The 25,133-nt window shown below is 39.6% G+C and overlaps 1 protein-coding gene across 1 annotated transcript in view; it reads right to left on the bottom strand.

Annotated features, from left to right (window-relative positions):
• Positions 1–25,133, bottom strand: part of SPOCK1 (SPARC (osteonectin), cwcv and kazal like domains proteoglycan 1) — a gene marked incomplete at both ends in the record, with an annotated part of 298,243 nt that overhangs the window by 192,393 nt on the left and 80,717 nt on the right. Inside the window, one exon of the mRNA XM_084268439.1 lies at positions 6,640–6,685. Coding sequence (XP_084124565.1) covers positions 6,640–6,685 — 46 coding nt within the window. The remainder of the gene's footprint in view (positions 1–6,639; positions 6,686–25,133) is intronic.

Genomic DNA, 25,133 nt, shown 5'->3' with positions numbered 1-25,133 from the left:
AAATTACTCTTCTGACTGGCTAGTGATTTAAAACTCACTCTGACACGGAGTATAAATCTGCTGCTGTGCCATCCAATATTTAAGTCAAAGAATATTTCAAAGCTGGATACTTTGCCTGTGATTGGTTTGGTCTAGTTAAACAAGAATCCAAACTGGAGCAGTTCATCTGATAATACACTGTGTTTTTTCTCACAACAATTAAGGAAGCAAGCTCTACAGGCATATATTTTATAAACAGTTCATTTTTAAAGGTTTAGGTAGGTTTCCAAAAATGAACTCGTAAATATTGAACTGAAGGGAAGGAGACCCTGTTCACAGAGAGAAGTCAATGAGAGCAGGGTTGGACCTGGTGATATTCCCAGAAATGGATTTACTTCAATGGGAGGTGGATGAGCATGGGGAGGCATGAATTTCTCTTTAAAAATCATGTCTGCTTCCTAGTCAACGAAGTAAAAGATATTAAAAGAAAGGCAGCACCATTATTGACAAAGCTAACAAGTGCTCCCCGAGGGCTAATAAAATTCTAGACAAGCAACCTATCGATCATCATCTCAGTTCAAAGCACATCAGCCTTAACACCTTCACAGACAGGAACCCCATCTCTGTCACTTCTGATGTCATATTTAATAACAAAATTGGTTGCTTACAATCTTATCAGGAATCCAATATTAAGCTTCTAGCACACGAAGAGAACCACATGTATCTGCTTGGAGAAGGCAAGCAGCCATGTAGGCTTGAAATGCCTTTGGTGGAAGATAGTGCCTTTCATGTGCTGGATCTCAGCTATTGTTTTCTGTTGGTATGCTTTAAAATTGTACTGATTTACTGAAGATGTATAAACATAATTCATCTGCCGCTGTCCTATGAATAAGCTTCTAAAACTAATTCAACTACAGTCAAAAAATAAATTGCAAAATAACTTACTCAATTGAAATCTGCCATCTGAGGCACAGTAATAGAAAACATTTATTATAAAACTAACATATATTTGTGGGTTGAGATGTGTACAGTATTAAACAACTCTCTGAAAGGAATTTATTCAGCATTTTCTGAAAGAACATCTTAACTGGGCTAAGAGAAAATTACATGTTCAAAAATAATTGTACGTTCTATGATTTTCATCCTGCATCACAGGCTTCCCATTATCATCCTTTTTGTTTTGGAAGGCTTCTGTATTTTAGGCAAACTTTACTGTGCACAGCTGCAGGAAGCTATTTCTGGAGTCTAGATTTGCCAGTTACACACAGGGAAGACATAGGTACGATTCAATGCAGAAGGCGAGGAAGCATGAATACCAATACATCCATCTTGAGGTATAAAGCTCTAAATTTGACAAATTCACTTCCATGGGGCTGCTGGACTGTGAAAGTCATAGGCTGTGCTATGCTGGAGGCTGCAATCTACTCAAAAGCAGTGTTTCCTCTTCAAAAGCAAGGGTATTTTGCCAGTTCAGGCTTTCATTAGTGTTCAAGGGGAATTCTTTGAAATGATAGAGTTCACATCTGTAATTAATAATGATAGCTGAGTCTACACCAGTGTGTCTGACATTAGAGTCAGTGATTGGTAGGTTGGATTCAGGCAGATGAAGATATTCACATGGGACAGTGGAAGAGGGATTTTTGAATTTACATATTTATTCTCCTCCCAGGGCAGACAATGAAAGCCCTGAGTAGTAACATCCCTGTCCAGGTTTCTCCATTACAGGGGAAGAGGACTGGGAATAAAGACAGGGAAAATAATGACAAAGGCCGGAAGACAAGGGGGAAAGTTCAGATGGTGGCACAATCAAAATTGAAAGGGGGAACCTTGCACCTGCTTGAGCAGACAAGTCCATGGTTGTGGAAAACGATTTTGGAAAAATCTTGGGAAGAAACTTGGGGAAAAGTTCAGCACTGCAACAGAAGCAAGTTTTTTCTCCCTTTACAATGTTGCCTTTTCTTAATAATAACAGCAGCTCAGTCCTAGAATGGTTTGGGGTGGAAGGGACCTCAAGGACCGTCTAGCTGCCTGGGCAGGCACACCCTCTCATAGTCCAGGTTTCAATTCAGTGGTCTAAATATTTTTGGATTCAGAGCTTTTCTATCTGTAACACAAAGTATATCCCATCATTTCCACAGTTCCTATGTTCTGGGTAATGATGCTTTTAAAAAAGCCATATCTCTAGCAAATTGGGCTCCGTTCCAAATTGATTCCAGCAACTTTAAAATCTAACAAAAGGTACTCTTTCTTTGTGCCTCTTATCATGAAATTAATAACATTTATTTGTCTGCAGAAGAATTTACTACAGGTTATAAAAGGTGGCTTTTAGAAGAAACTTTCAATAACCTAAACTTACTTTTTTTAACAGCTTTCACTTACAATAATTCAGAAAGTCTTAATGAGTTAATTTTCTAACAAGTCTGACTAAGTGCAGAGTATCAGACACATTTAATTACCATACCAAAATCTCTGACCTGAGAATGGTATGCTAAACTTTTTCCCCTGATTCCCTCTTTTCTTTCTCCCAAGTAGATGGAAAAGACTAGGAAAGGACGTCAATTCAGCTATCAAGCTCTTTAAGAACTCTCAAATGACCTTGTCAGAAAAAAAAAACCCACACCCAACCCTTTGATTCATATTTTAAAATCCTGACCAACCTGCCCCTTACACTCTTCTGCTTTCTGGCTTCTGTAACTCTGACAGAACAGAGTTCAATATTAATGACTAGCAATCATTTTCAGGCTATATGCTCTCCTGCCTTTCGCAGCCCCAACGCCTCGTTAGCTCGGCTCAGTCAGCAAGATGCTCACCTTTGTATTGGTTTCTCCTGGGTTCAAGATGAATAAAAAGCTGGGCTGGTAGCTAGGCTAAAAATAAATTCTGATCATTCAAGTGCCCCCTGAGACCCAGCTGAACCATCCAAGTTGACCTCCCTTGGAAAGGCATGTTATGTAAAGATACCTCATGCAGCTCTCTAGAGGCAGTTTCTGTGAAAGTCGTGTGTACAAAGCAAGGTATTTTGGTTTATTTAGACATACATGCAGATATTTCTCACTGCACTGCAAGCAGAAACCAGACAACTTGATTACTGTTAGTTTTAAATGCATAATTAAATAATTCAATCTGCTGGATAGAGGTATGTCTTTATTTACTACTTTAGAAAAGACTATGGAGTTGGTCGGACCCAGCAGACTTCTTTAAAAGATGCAAATGAAGTAAGAGCCTAAAAGCAGAACTCTGCTGATTTTGAAAACCTCTGACTGCTGTAGATTTTCAAAGCTGTTAAACATACTGAATCCTCCAGCTACCTCTGGGAGATCGCTGCTGGTAGGTACTAGCCACCTTCAGTTACTTCTAAGTGCTGCCCTCCCCGCATCGTCATGGTGACTCTAGTCTGGCTTCCATGGAGGACTTCACAATTAGAATATTCAAACATGATTTTAGATTTAGAATTTGAGAAATAGATCTTAACCAATAAACACTTGTAAATCTGTCCCAAGGAGCGGGGGTATCCACACAAATTAGCTTAGTGATGCTAGACACAGATTTCCCAAACAACCCAGGGAGATAGGCAGGAGTCTGCTTTAATTCACCCACTGGAGAAGTTTTTTCTCTTCAGTCACTGCAGGAATAACCGTGGTGTTGTGAGGTTAAAACTTGCCTTTGGGTTATCTCTCAAAATAATAATGGCATGGTGAGAACACATATCCTTTGAGTTGACAGGAGCAAGCTAGAGCTCCTGACCGCGAGGTCTGCGCAGGCTCTCTTGACATAAGAGCCCAAAAGAATACTAAACAAAAGCTTTTATACCTCCGAAGTCATACAGGAGCTTAGGGGACATTTAAACACCCCAAAGTAAGAAGGAACAAGGAAAGAAAAAAAAATCAGGGCAGGAAGTATGGACAAGTAAAGACTAAAGAGATTAGACAAGGGTCAAAGACAAATTCTTTTGACTATTCATTTTCCTCTGCATGGAAAATGATGGAAATTAAAGCTGTGGTGGAAAAGCAAAAGAAAGCCCACCTTCCTGCCTCACTTCCCTCCTCCTCTCAGCACTTCCTATTTAAATGGTAATCTATATATATACTCAGTATATACATATATATAGTACACACACATTTATCCTCATATATATATACACCTAACAGGTATAAATATGTATTTATATAATTATAGATACAAACTGAGGATTAGTCCTGTCAGCTTCTGATTCAGAGCCTAAAGTAGCAACGTAATGTGGGTTTTTTTCATTTTTTGGGTGACAACAGCGTAGAGGTTTGTGGCTAAAGACTCACATGCTCCACCTAAACTAAGCAACGGTTTTGTAAGGTAATTCTGTACACAAAATCTCTTTAGAAAGGTGTAAGTGGTTACTTTAACGTTCAAGTCCAGGTGAATTTTACCACAGTCAAGAGTAATGACTCTTTGTCAAAAAGAATGACCTACTGGCCAAATAAAACCTGTTTCTAAGATTTCAATGAGACAAAAGGAGTGCAGAGATCTCTGTGCAAGGCAGAGTATCCCACTCACGACAGCATCACCTAGCTTGCGTCCTGCCTTCCGACAACAGACTATTCATAGTCCGCAAGAAATTTTACACTGAGAGAGAAATGAACCTTTGCAGAGACAGGAATCTTTAATAGATGTCTGTTTGTATCGCTTCCAGGTACCCACACATGATTTTAGATTCTCTAAAACGATTTGTGGTTTTGCCCAGTCAGACATCCCAGGAATACAATGAACAAGTTCCATTTTAAAGCATGTCAGTTCAAAATCTTTTTGCAATATTTTGTCAGGATTCACCTTTTTGTTTTTCCTCTTGGGAAGAAAAGAGGGTCGCAAGGCCTCTAAAAGGGGTAGGAGCATAACTTCCATTTGAAGTCAATAGGATTTGTAAACCTAAATCCCTCAAATGCTTTTTAAAATCTCTGTGGATACATGCCTTGACAAAAACATCATCTTTCCCTTTCCTTTGACACTTGAAGTTGCATTTCCATAAAGACAGACAATCTCCACTCTTCAGCTCCAACATGTGTAAGCCCCCAATAACATTCCTGGGAGCTACATACAGCCAACACAAGGAACATATCTGGCAGTGAAATAGAGAAATAAAGTGAAATCTTTGAAAGTGGGTCATACCAATGGGTTTTCTCTGCCTAAACATATTAGCAATTTTGAAGATTAAAATCTGGTCCTGTTTGTCTCCTGTTTGTAAAGTAAATGACCACCAAAGCTCAAAGGGAAAGCAAATAAAGCAAATATTGTGATTTGAGCTCCTCCACTAGCCTGTCATTTCTCTCGTTAGTTATGCCTTCATTCATTTGTTCACACCATTCCTTCTCTTACTTGCTTGATTCATGGTATGATTCAGAAGTGTAATTTCATAATATTCATTTCTAGAAGCATAAAAATATTTCTCTGTAACATAACTTCTTTTTTTTTTTCCCTAAAGACTTATGAAAAAAAAAAAGCAACAAACCAAACTACTGGGCATCTCCTGCACTTATGCAACATGGATATTATCTACTATTCTTTAACCATTATCCACTGGCTACATCCCAGTGACACCAGAGACAATTCATGCTTGAAGAAGGCCAAGTAATTTCCAAGTTTCTGTTTCCCTCCTTGTGTCACATTGTGATGGATTCACTGTGAAGACTTTAAAAACAAAACAAAACTAAAAGTTGTCTGCCATCTCAATAATTTGCCCAAGGAGTTTGCTTGCACAAATACCTTTTCTGAATGCAAAATCACACTGATTATATATCCAAATAGGCACTTCACATTCTGAAGGGCAGTGGATGTTTCACGCTCCACTCGTATGACACTCAACTTTGAACACAGGATGCAAAAGAGAGGAGGACTATACAATGGATCTACATGACTGTAATTCAATTGTACTGTAGTTTTGATGTATATGATCATTTCTTTCTAACTGACTTCAGGATAACTTCTTTTAAAATCCCTACGAACTTCAGAGCAGAAGTAGATTGAAACTTATAGAACAGCATTTTGAATAAAATTGTAAGACAGTGGCATTCTGCAGTTGAAGAGTCGTGGTGTTGGATAATGCAGCAAAGCTAGTCAAATGAATGCAGGATCCTAAAAATGCCTTAAGCAATGGGAAAAGTCTAGCATCTACCTGTGATTTTACAGCTGGAATACCCATGCCTCGTATGTGTTCTCAAGCAGGAGTTACATGAGCTCCACTGAACATTACAAACAGGAAAATGAGCAACTGTCAACAGGCAAACAGAGAAGCTAACAGACCCAGCCCCTTAAGCATTAGGAAATCCAATAATCACATTTCTGGCAGTTATTAGCAAAGTTTTTAACATGACAGAAAACTTACGTGAAGACACCCATTTTAAATTGCATGTTAGACTAAGATTCATGGTTGCAGAGAATGTCTCTGAGCATATATACCACCCCTGAATATCAACTGGAATAGGTGGGGACTAAAAAACATGGCTGGAAAATATAGAGATGAGTCAAACCCTTATACATGAACCATCTTATCCATGACAGCATTTGGAATGAGAGGTAAGTGTGAATATGGCTCTTCACTACCACATGAGCCAGACACAGGGAGAAAGGCATAAAGTACATGGGGATTGCACAAAATAGCAGAAGACACCAGAAAATGTATACTAACTTTACCTTGATCAAAAGGTTTGTTGGGATTCCAGTTCCTGAAATAATCATCCTAAACGGGGAGAGAAAAAAAAAGAAGGAAAGTCAGGAAAAATATAAACAGTCTTTGTAGTACAATTTTTACGTAACTAAACTACACATGAATCAATCTTTTGATGGACATATTTAGTCCAAATCAGATTAGATTATCACATGTTGTATCCTAAATTTCCATGTTAGAAATTGAAGAATAAAAATTTCCTTGGGTTCAACACCTTGACTTTTTCTGCTCATTTCTTTTTCAAAGTAATGCCCATTATTCACTATTTTCTGCTAACTCCCTATTATTTCATATCAGCCTACAACTTTTGATAGCAAAGGTAAGAGCATATTGTTCAGATAAAGTCACATGATCCACACCATCCTGGTGTGGTGAAAGGTCAGCAAAGTAAATCCAAAAATACTTATATTAATTTGGACACAGGTAAATCAAACCATTGTGAATGTATGGAAATACAGCAACAACAATAACACCCAGGAGCACTTGCAGTGAATATTTTTGCCAGTGTCCCAACTATTAAATTTAAAAAATCTCCTGGACTCTGATGTAAAGATACAGTTCTGCTGTGAGCCTCGTGGTTCTGTTTTACACAGATCTGGTCAGAGCCCTGTGGAGAATGCAGGGACTGTCAGAGTACTTGGCCAAACGATCATTCTGCTGCAAACTAGGCTCGGTGCAGAAAGAATGGAAAACTCTTCTGTACATGGATCTATTTGTACTCTATGTATTGAGCAAATGTTCACCTGAAGGCAAAGTTCCCCGGCCTTCAGAGAGCCACCAACCCTTATCCTTAAAGAACTGAGAATCAAGCCCAACAGTTAAATTTAGTTTCAGACTATTCTGTATATCTCACTTGTGTCCTCTTTGAGAGGAAGTGGTAACAAAAGAGTAATGTATTTGAAACAAAGAAGCATGGGATATTTTTATAACACATGATATTTTTCTGCATATTCATTTTTATTTCCTTTTTCACACGTGTGGTATTCTATATTCATTTCTTGAGGCTTTCCACTGAAGAGATGTCTGCATCAAGCTGTCCAGAACCACACCTAGATTTCTTTTTCCTGTCAGGAGGGTAACTTAAAATCCATCACTGTGGATAAGACACCCGAATTCTCTCTTCCATGGGGCTCTGCCTACCAATTGTCTCCCATACACTGAATTCCATGCCATCCAATCACCCTAACTTGGAACACTTTGGAGACCTGGAAGCCAGTGTGTCTTACTTTCTGGGTGCAGAACAGCCTACAGGGCTCTTAGGGGATGAGTAGGGACTCTCTGTGCCCTCTCCTGAACCCCAGGAGATGCACCTCACTGCTTTCTGAAGGCTATGGCCAGCATGGGAAGCAGTGAGCAGTAACACTGCCATGGAGAACCAGAACTACCCTGCTCCTCTCAACCTGCTCGGGGGACAGGCAACTGCTCCTGTAATGAAGGGGCTGGATGTGATTCTGCACAACTATCAGGAGGAAATATATTTTCTTTCTCCAAGTATATTCGTGCTCAGCATCTGTACTGACTTCATGGACAGCAACGATGTCCCACAATGACAACAAAGATTATTATTCACATTTTATTTCAGATACATCAAAAGTATCTATACTTTTTCTTGAGAAGTAGGGGGTTTGGCACCAGAAATAGGCTCACAGGCTTGGTTTGAATTCCACAGCTCTGTTAATACAGAAGCCACTTCATGGGTCTGCAGTGCTCTGTAATTGATCATGATGTACCACTGAACTCACCACACATTAATCACTTTTCAGAACGTGTTGGGGTTTTAAGCTTTTTGAAAAGAATTTTTTTTCCAGCAACATAATATTTTTGCCTGCTTACATTTTTTTTTCCTAGGTGTTCCTTTGCTGCTGGGTTTTCAGGATCAGAAACTGTTAAATAATTCAAATCCTCGGAAAGATTTCTTACGCTGCTGGCGTATGGAACCAGGTTTGAAATACGGATTGGAAAAGGGGGTTTTTAATCTCAATTTCAGTGTAAAAGGAATATTTTACAGAAAATGCACCTTCCTCACCAAAAACTCCATAAAGCACCCATCTCTTCCATAAACCCATTCCCACTCCTTTTCTCCTTTGTGCAGATCTGTTTAGTATTACTTTTTAAAACTGGAAACTGTGTTTATTTTAGGAAAAAAGCCTGAAACTACAGTATGATGAATCAGGACAATACACAAGAAGAAACACAGGAAAAACCCTAAAAAAGTACAAACGAGAAAACCTCTGAGATTTTCAATACATGAAACTCATTATTATTTATAGGAGTAAATAATAACTATACATACATGAGGGCAACACAGTCAATAGCAGTTCAAGATAACTTACATCAGTTGGACAACAGAAAATACAGCACTAGTTTCACTTCAGCATTGATGCCAGCAAGGACTGTAACTGAATGGTTATGGCACTGTAAAGGTGAAATTCACCCCGTAGATATGGTTGAGCAGAAAATCTATATCTCATTTAAATACCACCTAAAGCTCTGACTTGACGAATGGACAGAGCTTTGTGCTTGGTACTCTGGCAGGTGTTGAAATTTATACATTAACCTGAAATGGCTTTTGTTGGAGGAGGAACTCTTAAAAGCATCCGAATGGATACCATCATTTCACAGCAGCTTCTTCCAAGAGGAAAAGAGCATGCTGACAGAGCGATATACCATGCCTCAGCATGACCCTGATTTCCAGGTCTATATCATTCTTTTTATACATATTTATAAAGATGCATTTAAAAATACGATTGGCTTGATTAGAGAGACTTAACATTCCCATTCAATAAAACACCTTCCTGACAAAAACGTAGAGAAATTTATACATTTCTGAGATTCCTACTAAGACAGGTACTAACAGCCTTAAAAATACTGTCTGCTGTAACCTCTGCCATTTTAATATTAACATGTTAATAATTCTATAATAACACATTAACAGTTAATATCTATCAATACATTTAATTCATAACAACATTAACAGTTGATCATAAGAGCTTAAAGTAAAATACAAATTACAGTATTTGTAAATAAATGTATTCAGTCCATGGATATTTACAAGTGAAAAGTGAAAAACATACCTCAACTTCCTGAATAGGTAAGCATTACAAATGAGAAAAGAAAAAAAGAATGAAATAAAACAATATAAAATTATGTTAACATTAATCAATTTTCTTCTCAACAGCCTTTTAAATGTGAAATCCCTTATTTCAGATGACATTCACCTCTAAGTTAAATAATTTTCTCACTCTTTCTACCTTTCCACCTTTGCTGTCACATCCCTGCTATTAGTCAAATGCTGTCCTGTTAGTACTCATTTTTGCCATCCTGTTTTGTTCTCTTTCACAGAGAACAAAAACCAGGCACTTTCTTTTTCTCTTTGACTGCAAAAACACCAGAAAGAGGTTTTCCACAATACCCATCTGTAATATAACTGATATAAGAATTAACTTTCTATTTTTCCTAGCTGACTTTGAAGCCTGCATCATCAATAGATTTTGAAGGGAAGGCAAACCCAGGCACAGATCCACTTCAAAACAACAGGTGATAGCAACTGAGAAATATTTTTGATGAAGAAATACTTAAAAATATCTCTGTCCTTACATAGAACTCACACTTCGGAGGTGGTTCAGTGCCTCTGGTTCAGTGCCTGCATATGACTAAGCCAATCTTTGAATTAACTGAAGGGACTCTGCACATCTTCTGTCATGCACGAAAAGAAAAAGATTGGTGCTGCAAACCAAGAGTGGATCTGAGTCCCTAAGCCCAGCTCAGTGTTAGATAAAAGTGATGTATTGACTTGGCCTCTGCACACAGCCAGGAATTGGAGTGAACCCCAAACTCTAGACACTGCCTGTCCCTCTCTCAGAGTACAATCACTGTACGGAGCTTTACTGCTAGTACTGTGACTCCAGGTCCCTGATGGACTCTCATCACAACTAAATACCCAGCTTCCACTTCCAGGAAAACAAACCTGACTCCTGTCAAACTGGCCCCAACCCAATTCCATAGGAAATCTTGAGGTCTGGTCTGTTTTCACTGGGTGTGGGATGAGGCCTTTGGCCAGATTCCTTTCCGTTCCTTTATGAAATCTACTGCCTGCCTACGATAGACATCCACCTGGGACGGCACAGCAGATAACCTCAGACAGTCCCACACAGAGAGAACAGCTCACTTCTGACATCCCCTGACCTGATTCAATTGCAAGACCTGGGACAGGAGCCGTCTTTGCAGTTCTGTTTCTGTTCATCACTCGGCATCAAGGGATCCTACTTCAAGATTTTACCCTCAGGAAACATAACTGAGAAAGAAGTTGCGATCATAACAAGTGAAAAAAATATTTAGAAAAGCTAATATAAATTGCTAGGCTTGAGCCCTGGTTCTTTATTGCATTTTTATATTTTGATTTGAGCAATCTAGACATGAGATGAAACATGTTTTGAAGAGATTTAAATCCATTTTGCTGTATGATGCATAACAAATGATTGTTTCTTAACAAGAGCAAAATATTCTTTTATCTTTCAATATATCGGGGTCAAATCCAGCCAACTTAGACTGATATGCCATCAACAAAGTCAACCAAGAGAATAAACTAAGTATGCAAAGGACATATTGAAAAGTGCTAGTTTAAAAGCTCACAAAAGCTTTCTTACAGAACTATCAAAAATCTCATTTGTCCCAACCTATTCATCAAGATTCATAGCCAGGATTTGCAAAATATCAAACCCTCAACAAGACCTGACTCCAATACAATTTCCTTTTAGTCACATCAGGAAAGTCAGCAAACAGAAATTGACCCTAAGAGCGATAAGTTAATTTGTCACCTCTCTTCTCTCCTATCACCCCCCATATCAGTACTATAACAATACAGTGAAAGCCCCTTAAATTAATGGTTAACCCAAACACGTTTATCCTCTTTCCCCCAACAACCAGGAAAGTAAACAACAGCTTCTTGTTTGCCTGCAGTTTAAGTATTCAAGTTTTTCCCTAGAAGTTATTGTCACTTTTTGGTTTAGTTATTACCTAAGACTTGGTATTTCGGGATAGTTAATGACGCGTGGTTAATTTAACACACAGGCACTCTCTATACTTACTTCATTTACTTGTCAAAAAGAAGCACTTGCAAGATGCTCCTGTTTATAAATAGATCCAAACATTAGCTAAATGAGTGCATAAATATTTATATTTCATTGCATTAATCCAGTTTATAAGTCATTTGTATGAATCAAGCAGAAATGAGATGCTGGCTGAAAAAGCCCACAGAAAATCCCCCATATTTTGCGCTGTCAGAAGGAGCTCAGTTTAGTTTCCTCCCCAATGCCTGGGAAGATCAGGCTGAACTGGATGGGCCCATGAGGTACCCTGCTGCCACGAAACCCTTCCTGAAGAAACTCATATACAAAGGGCATAGCCCTAAGGACTGCCAGATAACCTTTTGGAGGTAATCTTCATTCCCAGCTCCTCCCAACCAACAGAAGCTTAAATTTCCAAGTATCTCCAGGAGGGATGTTTATTAACACTGGCTTGCAGCCTGCTTAGTATTTTCCCCTTCCATCCTCGATCTATGACTAAACCTTTTACCCTCATAAAGACCAGCTGGGAAAAGTGGTAATTACGAGCTCATCGCTTTTTTAAAATTAGCTCCAAAAAGATGCAGCTGCATTTTCTGCCTCTCTACCTTGCAGTACAGAAGATCATTCCAACACCGAGCAGTGTGAAAGCACCAGCTGCTGCTTGCTAAAGTCAATCTAGCCTGTATCATAAATATCTCCCCAAGGCCTATTGCCTGTTTTAAGCAAAGAGTTTGTGTCAGCAAATTACACATCGTTTATTTATTTATTTAAGAGGAAGAGAAAATATTTTACCCACTGAGTACTTCAGTGAATAAAGATTTCCCAGTGGTAGCAACTGCCAGGAGTCCGTGTTAGCATCACGAGCTGACTCCAAACTCCCATGCACCTGAAGGCATCTCTAACCACCTCTGAGCTCTCCTTCTCTCCTGGGAATCAGGGAACATGTATCCACACAGGACACTTCTACTTAGTGATTTAGTAGTGCTTGTACTGGGGATATTTCATTTTAAAATTGGTAGGTGAAACCTTAGAAAAGTTAAGTAATAAATGTCCCAGAAAGGCCAGGAGTGCAAAGTTTAAAGAGCTAGCGACTTGAAGTGGTGAAATCAGAAGAATCCATTCCCAACTGAAGTAGAACCACGAGTAAGGAAAGGTCTAAGGGTGTCAGAACCTCCCTAGAACTCTGTGCCTACATCACTAATGAAAACATAATGAAACACTGTAGGTTAGAATGAAAGCCAGGCTGGTATAAAGAGTTCACAATGGACCCTAATGTTAATACATCAATACCTGTCTATTAACAGCAGTACAGAACATATAAATACATCTCCAAGTAAGTCCTCAGGTATGTGTGGCATAGAATCACAGAACCCCAAACTGGTTTGGGCAGAAGGGCCCTCAGAGACCCACTAGTGTCACCCCCTGCCATAAGCAGTGACACCCTCTGCTAGCCCATGTTGCCCAAAGCCCCACCCAGCCTGTGCTTGAGCCCTGCCAGGGAGGGGGCAACCACAGCAAAAGATCCTTGACCAGATATTACATCTTGATGTCTGCTCAGACTCAAATTCTCAGCATTACTTACTTCCTCTTCAGCTACCACCAACACACAGAAAAATGTCTTCTGCTTAGTGTGGCCCATTCTTATTTACATAAATTAAAATATATTTTTTCTTGGTTGTTGGGGGGTTTTTGTGATGTATTAGGAAGTAAGATTTGCCACTGGAAGATGTTTCTAGAAGTTTCCATAGGCAACAGAAAGTGACAGGCAAAACTTTCAGCATAGGCTTTCTTTACCCACAGTCATAATTATTCACTGGGGTGACAAAAATTTTGGAAATGAACAAAAACTTGAAAAATAATCAAAGAATATGTTACCACTGAGTCCATGTCAGCCACAATAAGAATTTTCATTCTTTAGAATTCAATCCTATTGCCTTTTACACAGAAATCTTCCAGCTGCTCTATTGTTTTGTTGTGTTTTGTGCAGGGTTTGTTTGTTGGGTTGGTGGTTTTTTTTATATAAAAAGACAAATATAGTAAGAATTAAAAATATTTCTTAAAAAAAAACCCCTTAAACCACTCTTTGTTTATCCAAAAGACTGAAGCCAGGGGGCATGCCTACAATGTCGAGGGCAAACAGATGCTCATTTTCTCTGCTCATGTTTCAGGCAGGATGAAGGAGGGCCAGCTGTGAGCCAGGAGCTACGTGGCTGCTTTAGCACTGCGCTGTGCCAGCACACACAGCTGATATATTTGGGTGGCTGCAAGAATTACATGACTGTCTACAGTAGCTTATGCTGAAATGCCTAAAACTGGAGGGGAAAGGGAAAAAAAAAAAGGCCTTGGTTTGATTATTCTTTGCTGGTCCTTTTAATAGACTAAATTTAGAAACACATTATCACTTCTGCCTGAGCTCTTCCTCTCATTAGCAGGTGCTAAAGGGTCTCTTAGCCCTACCTAGCCTTAAATAATTCTTACTAACTTTACTTTCATCAAGGCTTTCACACTTCAGTATGTCAGCAAGGTAAAACAAAGAGTGTCCCAAGCTTTGGGCTCAGGATACTTGCTGTCATATGTGCCATGCTCTCACAGATGCTCCAAGGCCAAGCTGAAAAACAGAACCTTACTTGGTTGCTTGTGTTGTAAATTAATGACACGTAGCCCTTGGCTACAGTGCCTCCACCACACAGAACAGTCTCAGGAGCACTGCAGAGTCACGTTCAATGTGTTTTATTCTCCGGTCACAAAGTTCCATGACCTTTGCAAAGGGGCCTGGCCTCCACTGCAGCTATCAGAGAGGCAGCAAGGGGAGGGAGGAATTAGGATGGGGGGGGGGGGGAAGTCAGGCACTGGAATACTTCTCATGAGGCCCCAGGATGAAAAGTATTGCAGTGATGATTTACCATCTCAGCTGAAACAATTTCCTCAGGCAATCAGATCCTGGGGCAATCTGCAGGGAAGCTCAATAGTTACTGACCCCTAAATAAATGGGTAAGGTCAGAGACTCAGGGAATCCCAGACTGGTTTGGGTTGATAGGGACCTTATCGATCAGCTAGTTCCAACCCCTACCCTCTCCTGCATTGGGTACCAGACATTTAAGAGACTCTGATGACTTTGGTTATTCTCTGATTATACCCTGGCACCAACAGCATGTTTAGTCAAATCTTTTCTGAACCAGAACTCCCCATCCAGCTCTCACAACAAACACAATCGATTCAACTTCTGAACTTCCGTCAGGGCTCCCAGTGCTAGACAGTAAATTAAATTTAAAATTACTTATCCAGAAACTGTTTTGGAAGGGAAGGCGTAGGTGGCAATCAGGGGATAAAATCAGAGGAAGAGGACAGCCCCAGAATGCTTGGACAGAAGCTCCACAGGGTGCAAAGGCAGCAAGAGGTCCAGATTGCAGCAGCTACTTACGGACTCAGTACCAAGGAGTCAAGCCCAAGCAGAGTGCTACAGGAAAGCAAAGCCGAATGCCCCCCCTGGGAGGCTGGAAACCACCTGTGTTTTGGTAAAAGAAGCTTCAGAGGTCCCTCTGATAAAACAGCACTTGGCACTTGTATTATTTGTGGTGGCAGTTACGTAACCCAGTTAGAAAACAAAAAAGTCTGCTGTGGAACACGCTCAAGTCAATGGAGTTACACCATTTTCAGAGGACTGGGAAAATACAGTCAAAACCAACAGGATTTTTTTATTCTTAGCTAGAAAACACACAAACCTTCTTCCTATCAGCTGTGTTCAGGTCCTCAGTTTGACCTGTGAAGAAATACTTAAATAGTGCAGCAGCTTCTGCACAGATAGAAGCCGCCCTGGGAATCGTGGATTCCCACTCTTACAAACTGAGTAGCCCCTAGGGAGCAGGAAACAAGAAGCTGAGCTAGATGCTACAGAAATACGTCCCCCCCACCTTAAAGCAGTCTCCTTTCTGATCCCTGAATTAACACTACAACCTGGACTAGGTGTTTTCTCACACGATCATTCGCTTATCTTCCACTTCTCAAAACCACTGTGCCTTTATCTGGGATTATTATTGTGAATGTTAATGAAGAATGCCCTCCTGCAGGTTCCCTTTATATAGAAAATAGTATTGTTAGTAAATCATATCCTCCATAGGTGTAATAGTTAAAGCATACCTTGAAAGGAGAGCTACTAAACTCTTTCCGCATCTTAATTTTCATTCAAAGACTCAAATTACATATTTAGAAAGCAATTGTTTTTAGGCAGCTTGAAAGCCAAACACATTAAGCTTGAAGGTTATAAAGCCATTGGCAATGTTACTTTACTTTCAGTATCCTTGTTGCTTTGAGAGCACATTTGCAATAGCTGTTTCTGACAGATTCAGTGGCCCTTTTTAGCTGAACATTTGGGGGTTGTATCTGGAGAACAACATCCAGATAAAAGAATTCTAATGCTACCACTGCTTTCACATATGAGAACTGCTTGACAGTGAATAACAATTTGCATAATAATTAAATATATCCAGTTATTTCTTGTGTTATTTTACAAGAAGTCTTCAGAAATCTGGTTTGAGTCATGTTGTTATTTTTTAAAATTTACTGTTATGGGAATAATCTCACTATTCTAATAATCACACACATAAAAGTTATGAATGAATAAAGTCATATTGATATTCCACTTAGATATACAAATCCCAGTGGTTAAAATGTACAAGGGAACAAGCAGCAGCTGAATAAAACCAACTTCTATAACTTTGCTATCTAGAAGCACAACTTCCTGAGATTTATTGAGACAGTTTAACCCAGTTAGTATGTCCTAAATCTTTTAAATTACTTATTTAAATGCATAACTAATGACTGGAAAGAGACCATATGAATGATATTGAATTATGAGCAGCAACCTGTCCCTTGGAGAGCATATGCATTCGTTTTTATTTCAATTGTAGCTTCAAGGAAAATCTGGCTCCAAGTATTGTTGAGAAAAACCTTTGCAAAAGGTGAAATCAAACTAGGCACACTGCTATTGGAGAGGACAGCTGTGCAGCCCTCCAGCAGCCAGTTTTAGCTGATATTTCAAATTTTGGAGAACTGTATGAGGAAAAACCAGTCACGGACAACTACTCTATCAAATAACCAGTTGCTGACTGTGGGGGACATTTGTACATATTTTCAGATCAGAAAGCCTATGAGCCATCACAAATCTGTGGTTTCCACTCCAGTTTATAATATCATTTTGTTAATTGCCTCTGGCATTTTATCCATTCTATATAAAAAAAGAACACCACATCAAAAATCATTATGCAAACCCGACAGCAAGCCAAACAGCTATATACTCACAGCAGTTGCTAAACACAAATCCTGTCCTCCCTCAAGAAAGAGCTTCTCCCTTAGTTTATCACCAACAGCTTGAACGTATAGTAGGATATTTTAAATAGCTTCACCAATTTATCAAACTTATGATGCAACGAGTTTTTCCATTATAGTTATGGCAGTTGATTCAAGTAATATCCCTCATGACTGTTTCACTACTGAAACACTTGTGTTACTCCTGAAAACTCATAGGAGGTGCATGTAACGTTTTACTGATGGTACCTCATTAATCTATTAAACTGATGAAATAAGACAGATTATGATGAAATAAAACAGATTATTCTGAATATTAAGAAACTAACTTGTGTCAGTTGTAAAGCAACAATAACAAAAAGTTACTACTATTATGTAGTTAAATAGCTTAGTTTTCACTAAGCTACTTGTCATCTGGTTGAAGTAATAGTATTTTGGAGAGAAAAGAGTTTTTGTTGGAATGGTATTTCAAAAGATTTAGCTCAAATAATCAATACAAACGGGGGAAAGAAAGGTAAAAAGGCCAAAGAAACAAAATATTCTGGTTCAGGCAAAGGGTAGCTAAACTGCAGTAATGGCTCCAGTGGGATTTGAATGCCAGGGCTGTTAGTGTCCGCAGCACTAGGATTTCCATGTGCATTGATCCTACTTTTTTCCAAGCAGAAGACAGCACCTGAGCACCCGATCTGTGCATAACTTCGAGAAGTCCACAAAATGCTGTCCAGAGGCAATTTCAGATCCATGCTCAACATTTTAATCCACATTATCTTTTTCTTTGCAAATGCAAGTGGAACTCTAATCTAATGCATTAATGTGCAGACCTATATTTGCAAGATTCCAAACCAAAGACAAGATCATTGTTACCAGATAAGGATTTGACTCCATTTAATCCCTGCAACCATCCTAGTATCTCCCCCTCAAGGAGGGAGATAAGTAACCCCTCACACCCTGTACACTAAGCCTGGAACTATTCACCCCACAACTACTGTCCTCTGTCGCAGATGCTACATCCACTGTCCTCACTGACAAACACTATTATGCCAACCATACTCTGACTGTATTTCACTTTTGCTTCAGAATCCTGACAAACAAGCAGAAAGATTGAACCATGATAGACCGGTGTTAGGTAATTTCAGAAGCTTTAAACACTTCATGATCTCATTGGCTCTTGATCCATCGTTTTGAATTCCTAACTGTGCACATTGGGAATTTCACACAGCCCACACTCCAGAAACAATATTCAGTGTAACCGAATCTCACAGCTTCTCAGAAAAGGTTATATTAAAAATATGAAATATATAATGTATTAAGTGTCCATAGCTGTGATTATGATGATAAAACGACATTCAAGTTAAGTTCTTCTGACTAAAGTTGAAAAAACTGAGTGACCTTTAATTTCTTACAGCAGGACGGTTCTTGAATCAGGACAGATATCTGAAAGAGTCTCCTGTAGGGAGACGTAATGCTCTCTGGAACTTGCCAGAACATACCTCGTAAAATGTCAGTATGTAGCGTGGCACAGCATGGGATGAACACTGACATGAGAAAATAAGACCCAGCAAACCTGTATTTTACAACCTCAGGAACCTTCTACCCAAGTGGCAATGGTTCAAAAGAATGTATATAGGGTTCAAGAGAATGTATATGGCATCCAGATCTCAGAGAGGCCCGTTTGAACTGCTCTGCTGTAAACAGAAGGGTGTTCCTGATCTCTAGGCATTACAGTTGCTCACTATTAAAGGGATTAAATCATAAAATGTGTCTAAAGCAAACCAAACCAGCATTTTAACAAAGGCTAGAACCTGAAAAAAACACCACTGAGAGACATCTAAGAGTACTGAAGGTCATAAAGACTTCTTTAGGTACAAGAGAACATTTGAATTTTGATAAGCTGTAATTTTACACCTGAGGTCTAGTACAACTGCCTATTTAATTCTAACAGCTGAGAAAGTAGTTCAAACATGGAGTGTAACTAATTTCCAAACCTTAGAGGTGTAAAATCAGAGGAAATGTATGTCTTAGAAAGCAGCTGCACCTACAGAATATAGAATTAAGTAAATGTACTGAAGATCTCCAGAAACATTCTCTAATTGAACCCAGAGTCTAACACGGACATACATACACACAATTACTGTGAATTTCACACATCTGCTAAGATTATAGTGAGCAAACCTCAACATTAATCTCTTATTCTTAAAACATTCTTCTGTTTTCAATTCAACACTCCACACATTCTAAAATAAACCTTTACTTGGTTCCATGGACTGTGGTACAAAAAGGTTGGAGACAGATGCTTTACAACTAATCTAACCAGTCCTGGGGAAAAAAAAAAAACTTTATTTCCATCTTTAGTGACTTAATTAATGAACATATGCCTTAAGTGCTCTTCATAAACAATTTTTCATGCTGCTAAGCCAAAGCCTTGACTTTATTCACAAGTGCCATAAGCAGTGGCAAGCTCTGAGAATCTCCAGGTAAATAAGATGTTTACTTGCACCTTATTAATGCAGATTTCTTTCATAAATACCAATATTCACCCAAGCTAAGAACTGAGGTTTAGTCATGCTTCTGTTTGCTTCAAAAAATGCAAACTGGGCTTAGAGAGGAGTTCATTTGAACAGATTTTAGCAAAAGGAATGAGATGGAAATTCATCCTCTAAAAAAATGTGCACAAGTCCACAGGACCTGCTGAGATGCATCTGTGGATCCTGAGGGATACTGGCAGACAAAGTTTCTAAGGCACTCTCCATCATGTTTGAGAAGTTGTCAAGTTCCCACTGACTAAAAAAGGGGAAACACAATCACCATTTTTAAAAAGGGAAAAAAAGGAAGACTCAGGGAACTACAGGCTGGTCAGTCTCACCTCTGTTCCCAGCCAGATCACAGAGCAGATCCTCCTGGAAACTATGCTCAGTCACATGGAAAATAAGGAGTGACAGCCAGCATGGCTGCAGTAAGGGCAAATCCTGCCTGAAAAGTTTGGTGGCTTTCCATAATAGGGTTACAGAGTTGGTGAATAAGGGAAGAGAAACTGACATCATCTGCCTGGACCTGTGTAGAAGCATTTGACACTTCTGCACAACATCCTTGCCTCTCAATTGTAGAGATGGATTTGACAGATGAACCACTCGGTGGATAAGGAATTCTCTCCCCCTACTCCACTCTTGAGACCCCAACCTGGGGTACTGCTTCCAGGTCCAGGGCCCCCAACATAAGACAGACATGAGCCCGCTGGAGCGAGTCCAAAGGAGGGACACGTCATCTAAGGTTTCTTAAAACCCAAAGCAATGATTCTGTGATTTAATAAGTATTTGTTTGAGATAGACATAGCCACAAAAACAAGACCATCTTAAAAATATATCCACAAAATTAGGAATTAAGACAGTGCAAACACTGCAAGATTTAAAATGCTAAATTGCCTGGCACTACAGTACCATTACAATCCTGCATGGAAGTCAGACACAGGTTTTAGTGAGGCAGATAAAATAATTTTTACATTAAATCTATAATGTCTATTGTAAGCCCTCTAAACCAGCTCTAATACCTAAGAAAGCTCAAGCTGAAAAGTACACTTCAAACCCAGTAACATCACAAAATCCACCAGATAAACTTCATCTCCACAAACACTGTGAGGCTGCAAATTCATCTATCTTGGAGACTTCCGAGGAGCAAAGTAACAGCAGCTCTTACCCATTTTTTAGGAGATCCTTTGGAATTTGAACAGCTAATTAAACATAGCATACAACTACTACTTAGTAGTTGTACATTCTTCTTAGTAGTTGTACATTAAGGTTATTCCTGTTCATCCCATTATCTAAGGAACAATTTGAAGCTGTGTTAAATTGGTTATCTGTTAAAGCTAACCTTGAAACGTGAATTGTAATCGTGCCTTAACAGGGAAACACAACCCAGAAACTTTTATAATTACTAAGAAACAAACAGCAGGGGATTTGCCTGGTTCTGCTTGAATTAAAGAAAGTCAGGAATGTGAATGTTCAGCTGCAGTAACATTCATTTAGATTATTACCTTGCTTGGCACTGTCATTTCTGAAACTGTATTTTGGCAGATTTCAGGGATGCTGTCAAGCCATTTGTCAGCTCCATCAAAGATAATATGAGCTGGTAGAATATTTCAGAGGTAAACTCATTCCCATGAAAGTATTTTGAAAAGAGTTTACGAAGGAAACTGCAACCTGAAATCAAGAGGCAAAAATCCAGCCGAATGAAAAACACCTCAGAGTTTTAATATTAGCTTGAGGACTGGAAAGATCTACTTTTACAAGGCCCTCCTAGACCTCCCAGCTCATCTGGTCCTCAGAAAATTACAGTTAAGCACACTGAGACGCTAATGCTGTGAGAGCTTTACAGTGGGCATGTGATGGAAGCAGTCCTAGCACCAGTCAGGGGGCTGCAGGCACTTTCTCTGTGTTAGAATCAGTTAATAAAACGCAAATGGCAATTTAATGTATTCTCCTTACTAGCTGTTTGAGACCATCTGATGGCTGAAAAGTACCATGTCGTGTGCCAGGAGAAGGACTGGACCCTTCACCAGTGGCAATGTGCACAAGCAGGTTTGCAGATGTAAGTTACAGGAGGACAGGACGCACACAACAAGCCTCCCACAGCACGGATCCTGACATCTCCATCTGCAAGCAGCATGGGGCCTGAGGAGTGGATTTACAGAATCAGATGATTCACGCTGAGGGTGCAACATCTGCTCTGCACATGAAGTCCATGCTTCAGTTCAGACTAGCCCAGCCTGATCCCCTGAACTGACCTGCTGGTTATTACCTGAGGTACAGACATCTCCAAGCACGTCTGTTTTCTCCTTTCATCAGTAAGGAATCCGTTTCACATGCTCTGCAATGCGAGCAGCAGCACCTTAACTGGAGTCAACTGGGAGACTTGCCTCTAAGGCATACTTTGATGCAAAAGAAAATGCTAATGAAGACATGTGCTCACTGTACAGTACTTTTAAGACCTTTGAGGACAAAACCAAAGCGTGATTACTGGATGATAAAGAGATTTAGATCGTGTCAGCCGGACTGTTATGGACTGAGATGTATTACTGGCTGGTGATGGGAAAGTCTGATGCAGTGTGAGATGAATTCAGCGAGCGGAGTATAACACAATAGCATGAGGGTAAAGCAGAGACCTCAAGAACCAGCTGCTGACAGACCCTGTTCTGGATTTTTAAATCCTTCCTTTCTCTATAGCAGACCCTCCTCTCAGATCACATCTATAGCTCACCTCTAAGAAAGACTGGTAGATCCTGAAATTTGCTGGAAGGCATCATTATACATCTGTTGCTATCCTTTCAAAGATCAAACATCATTTGTCATGACAAGAACCAGGAAGAGCTTGAAAGAAATGGCCACGGTGAGTCTCACATCTGCTCAGAAAGATGAATAAACATTCACCCCACACCAACATCCCTGAATGTTCCAGTACCGCTTTATTTGCCCGTGTTGTACCAAATATAATCCTCTCTTCCCTATGTCTACAAACCGGGTATAAAAATGGAGCCTTTTGGCTTTGAAAAGCCCCCAGAAAGTCAATATACTTAAACATCTCAAATAACCACAGCCAATATTCTGTGTGATTCTTTGTCACTGCAAGCTGTGACACTGTAGTGTGCTCCCCTGATTTCCATAGCCATGCAATTAATGACGTTTTCAACTGCAGCCTTTTCCCTTCACTCCACACTGGCTGTACCTGCTGGTTTACAGATTATTCTATCTAGTTCTGCATGGCTAATCTAAAATTCCTGCCTCAAAAAAAAAAATCAACAAAACCTCAAAATAAGGTAGGGAGGGAAGAAGTCATTAATCATAAATCTTCATAATTCTGGGTTTTAAGACCTTCAGCATCTTATGAGTACCTCTTTGAATTTAAAGCTTTTCTCCTGAAGGTTTGTACTAACATTAAAGAACTGCAAAATTACCTGTATATCTTTTATCTCTTTCTGCAAGGTTCAGTGGCTCTACATTTTACAAACACTCCAAAGATTCCTCTGCGACTGCTGACAACTCCAGCAGCAGAATGAGTGTTTACTGAAGGCTGTTAGCAGTTGGGTTTGTTCTGTGCCTATTGCTTCAACTTGAGTATGCAAATCCCTAAAAGATTTCTCATTACCTATGTTTCTTCACCTTGGCTCAGATTTTCTGCTTGGTTTTGCATTCAATCACGCTAAAAAAAAAAAATTGCTCTAATCTGTTAAATTTTTCTCAACTTCATACTGATTTTCAGCCACCACATGAATTGTTTTAGTAAAAGACGGTCTACAGTTCCTCTCTTCTGTCTCTTTCCTGTTTCATCCAATCACTTCATTTTCAGGAAATAGACTCTTTTTTTATTATTTCCTTTTATTATGACCTTAGCCTGGCATTTTGCTTTCCTCAATTGGCATCACCAATGCAGTCTCACTGTCTTTCACACTGGCATCGCTTCAACATGTTTTAGAAAAACAACCCCTAGTCTGTTTTCCATTTCACTTGTGGCTGTCATCTAGATACCCTGATTTTTCACTGTCTGTCCTGATGCACGTGATGGATTCTAACTACAGTTTCTGTCTCCTATGTGTCCTTGATATCTTTAATTATCTATTTCTCTTTGTTTACTTTGCACTCACCAGGACAGATTATATTCTCGACTGTATCAATAGAAATCAGGAGTAGGTGAAAGGAAATTAGCAGGTTTGTGCAGATGTAAAAGTGATAGAAATGAGAGCGGAATAAGGACTAAAGAATTAATGCCTAATTTATTTCTATACAAATAAGAGAAAAACCTGGCTGAGAAATTGCAATGCTGCCTCCTCAGTTTAAGCATAACAGATTCGTTTCTGAATATATCAGCCCTCTGCAGGAGCAGCACTTGCAAAAACACTGGTTCATCATTTGCTGATGCTACAGAGGAGGAAAAAAAGTTACATGTCTATTACCTATCTCTCAGTAAAAGAAAAGTTTGAAGGAATTTCCTGCATATATAATTTATTATTTAGGGGCTACTCACAGAATCTTGCCTTTCTTCCCCATCCCATCACTTCCAGATTCTTCACGTGTTTTTTGACATTCTGATGAACATTGATTATTTATACATATAGTACTCATCAGCCAGACAATGGAATGCCTCCTACCAGAAAAAGTTAGCTTTTAGAGAAATCCAAAGCAGGCTGCACTTTGTTTGCTTGAAGATTTAATCAGCCAGTAGTTCTGTGAAAACTGAGCCAAATAATTTATCTTTAGAAAGTTGGACAGTTGCTACAATCAATTCAACAGACATCCCTCCACAATGTACTGGCAGCAACCTCAGAACATAAATGTTTATGGCAATTCCAGTATTCTCATACTGGATATATGGGAATCCAGTTTCAGTTCATTCTAGCCAGGCAGTGGCATCCCATTTTTCCACCCAATAGATTAAAATTTCCAGTTCACTAGGAAGAAATTCTCCAAGTGCTTCTAATCCACAATTACTTCCCATGTGTTATTTAAATTGTCTTCATTAACCTGAAGTTTACAAAACACCTCACTACTGCTTTTTGTTTGGTTTCTTTTACCATTAGTTCATGAAGCCAGGTAGCAGAGTGGTCAGCCAGTGATTTACCAGCACAAAGCAGCAGCCCACCAAACACAGACTCATTTCTCCCCTTTGCAAAAGACAAACTGTATGAGGCACTGTGCTGCTGTGCCAATACCTTAAGACAGCTTTGGCAGCGGGGGATAACAAAGGAGTTCTGAGAGGAGATTGAGCATCAGTTCATCAGCGAACAGCATGAGGCTGGGAATACAGCGCGGGGCAGGAGCAGATGAGTAGAGGTTTGGGTGTGAAATGCTACAGACAAAACCTGTGTGGGAGGGCACACAGTGCGGGGGGTTGAGGGCTGCTGAGATGTGAAATGTGTCGGGGATGCCATAAGGTGCAATCAGGGAGCAGTTGCAGAGATCCACACACAAACCTGCTCCCAGGCCAGGTTGGACCAGGCTCTGCTGGCCCCAGGGGCAGGAGAAGTGATGAGAGCAGTAAGGGAGAACAGGCTCTGATCTCTTATCCAGAATTTTTGGCCACAGTTTTATGGGCTGATCACATCA

Source organism: Gallinula chloropus (genome assembly GCF_964237585.1).
Source record: "Gallinula chloropus genome assembly, chromosome: 10".
Taxonomy (NCBI): Eukaryota; Metazoa; Chordata; class Aves; order Gruiformes; family Rallidae; genus Gallinula; species Gallinula chloropus.
This window is presented reverse-complemented; position numbering and strand designations above follow the sequence as displayed.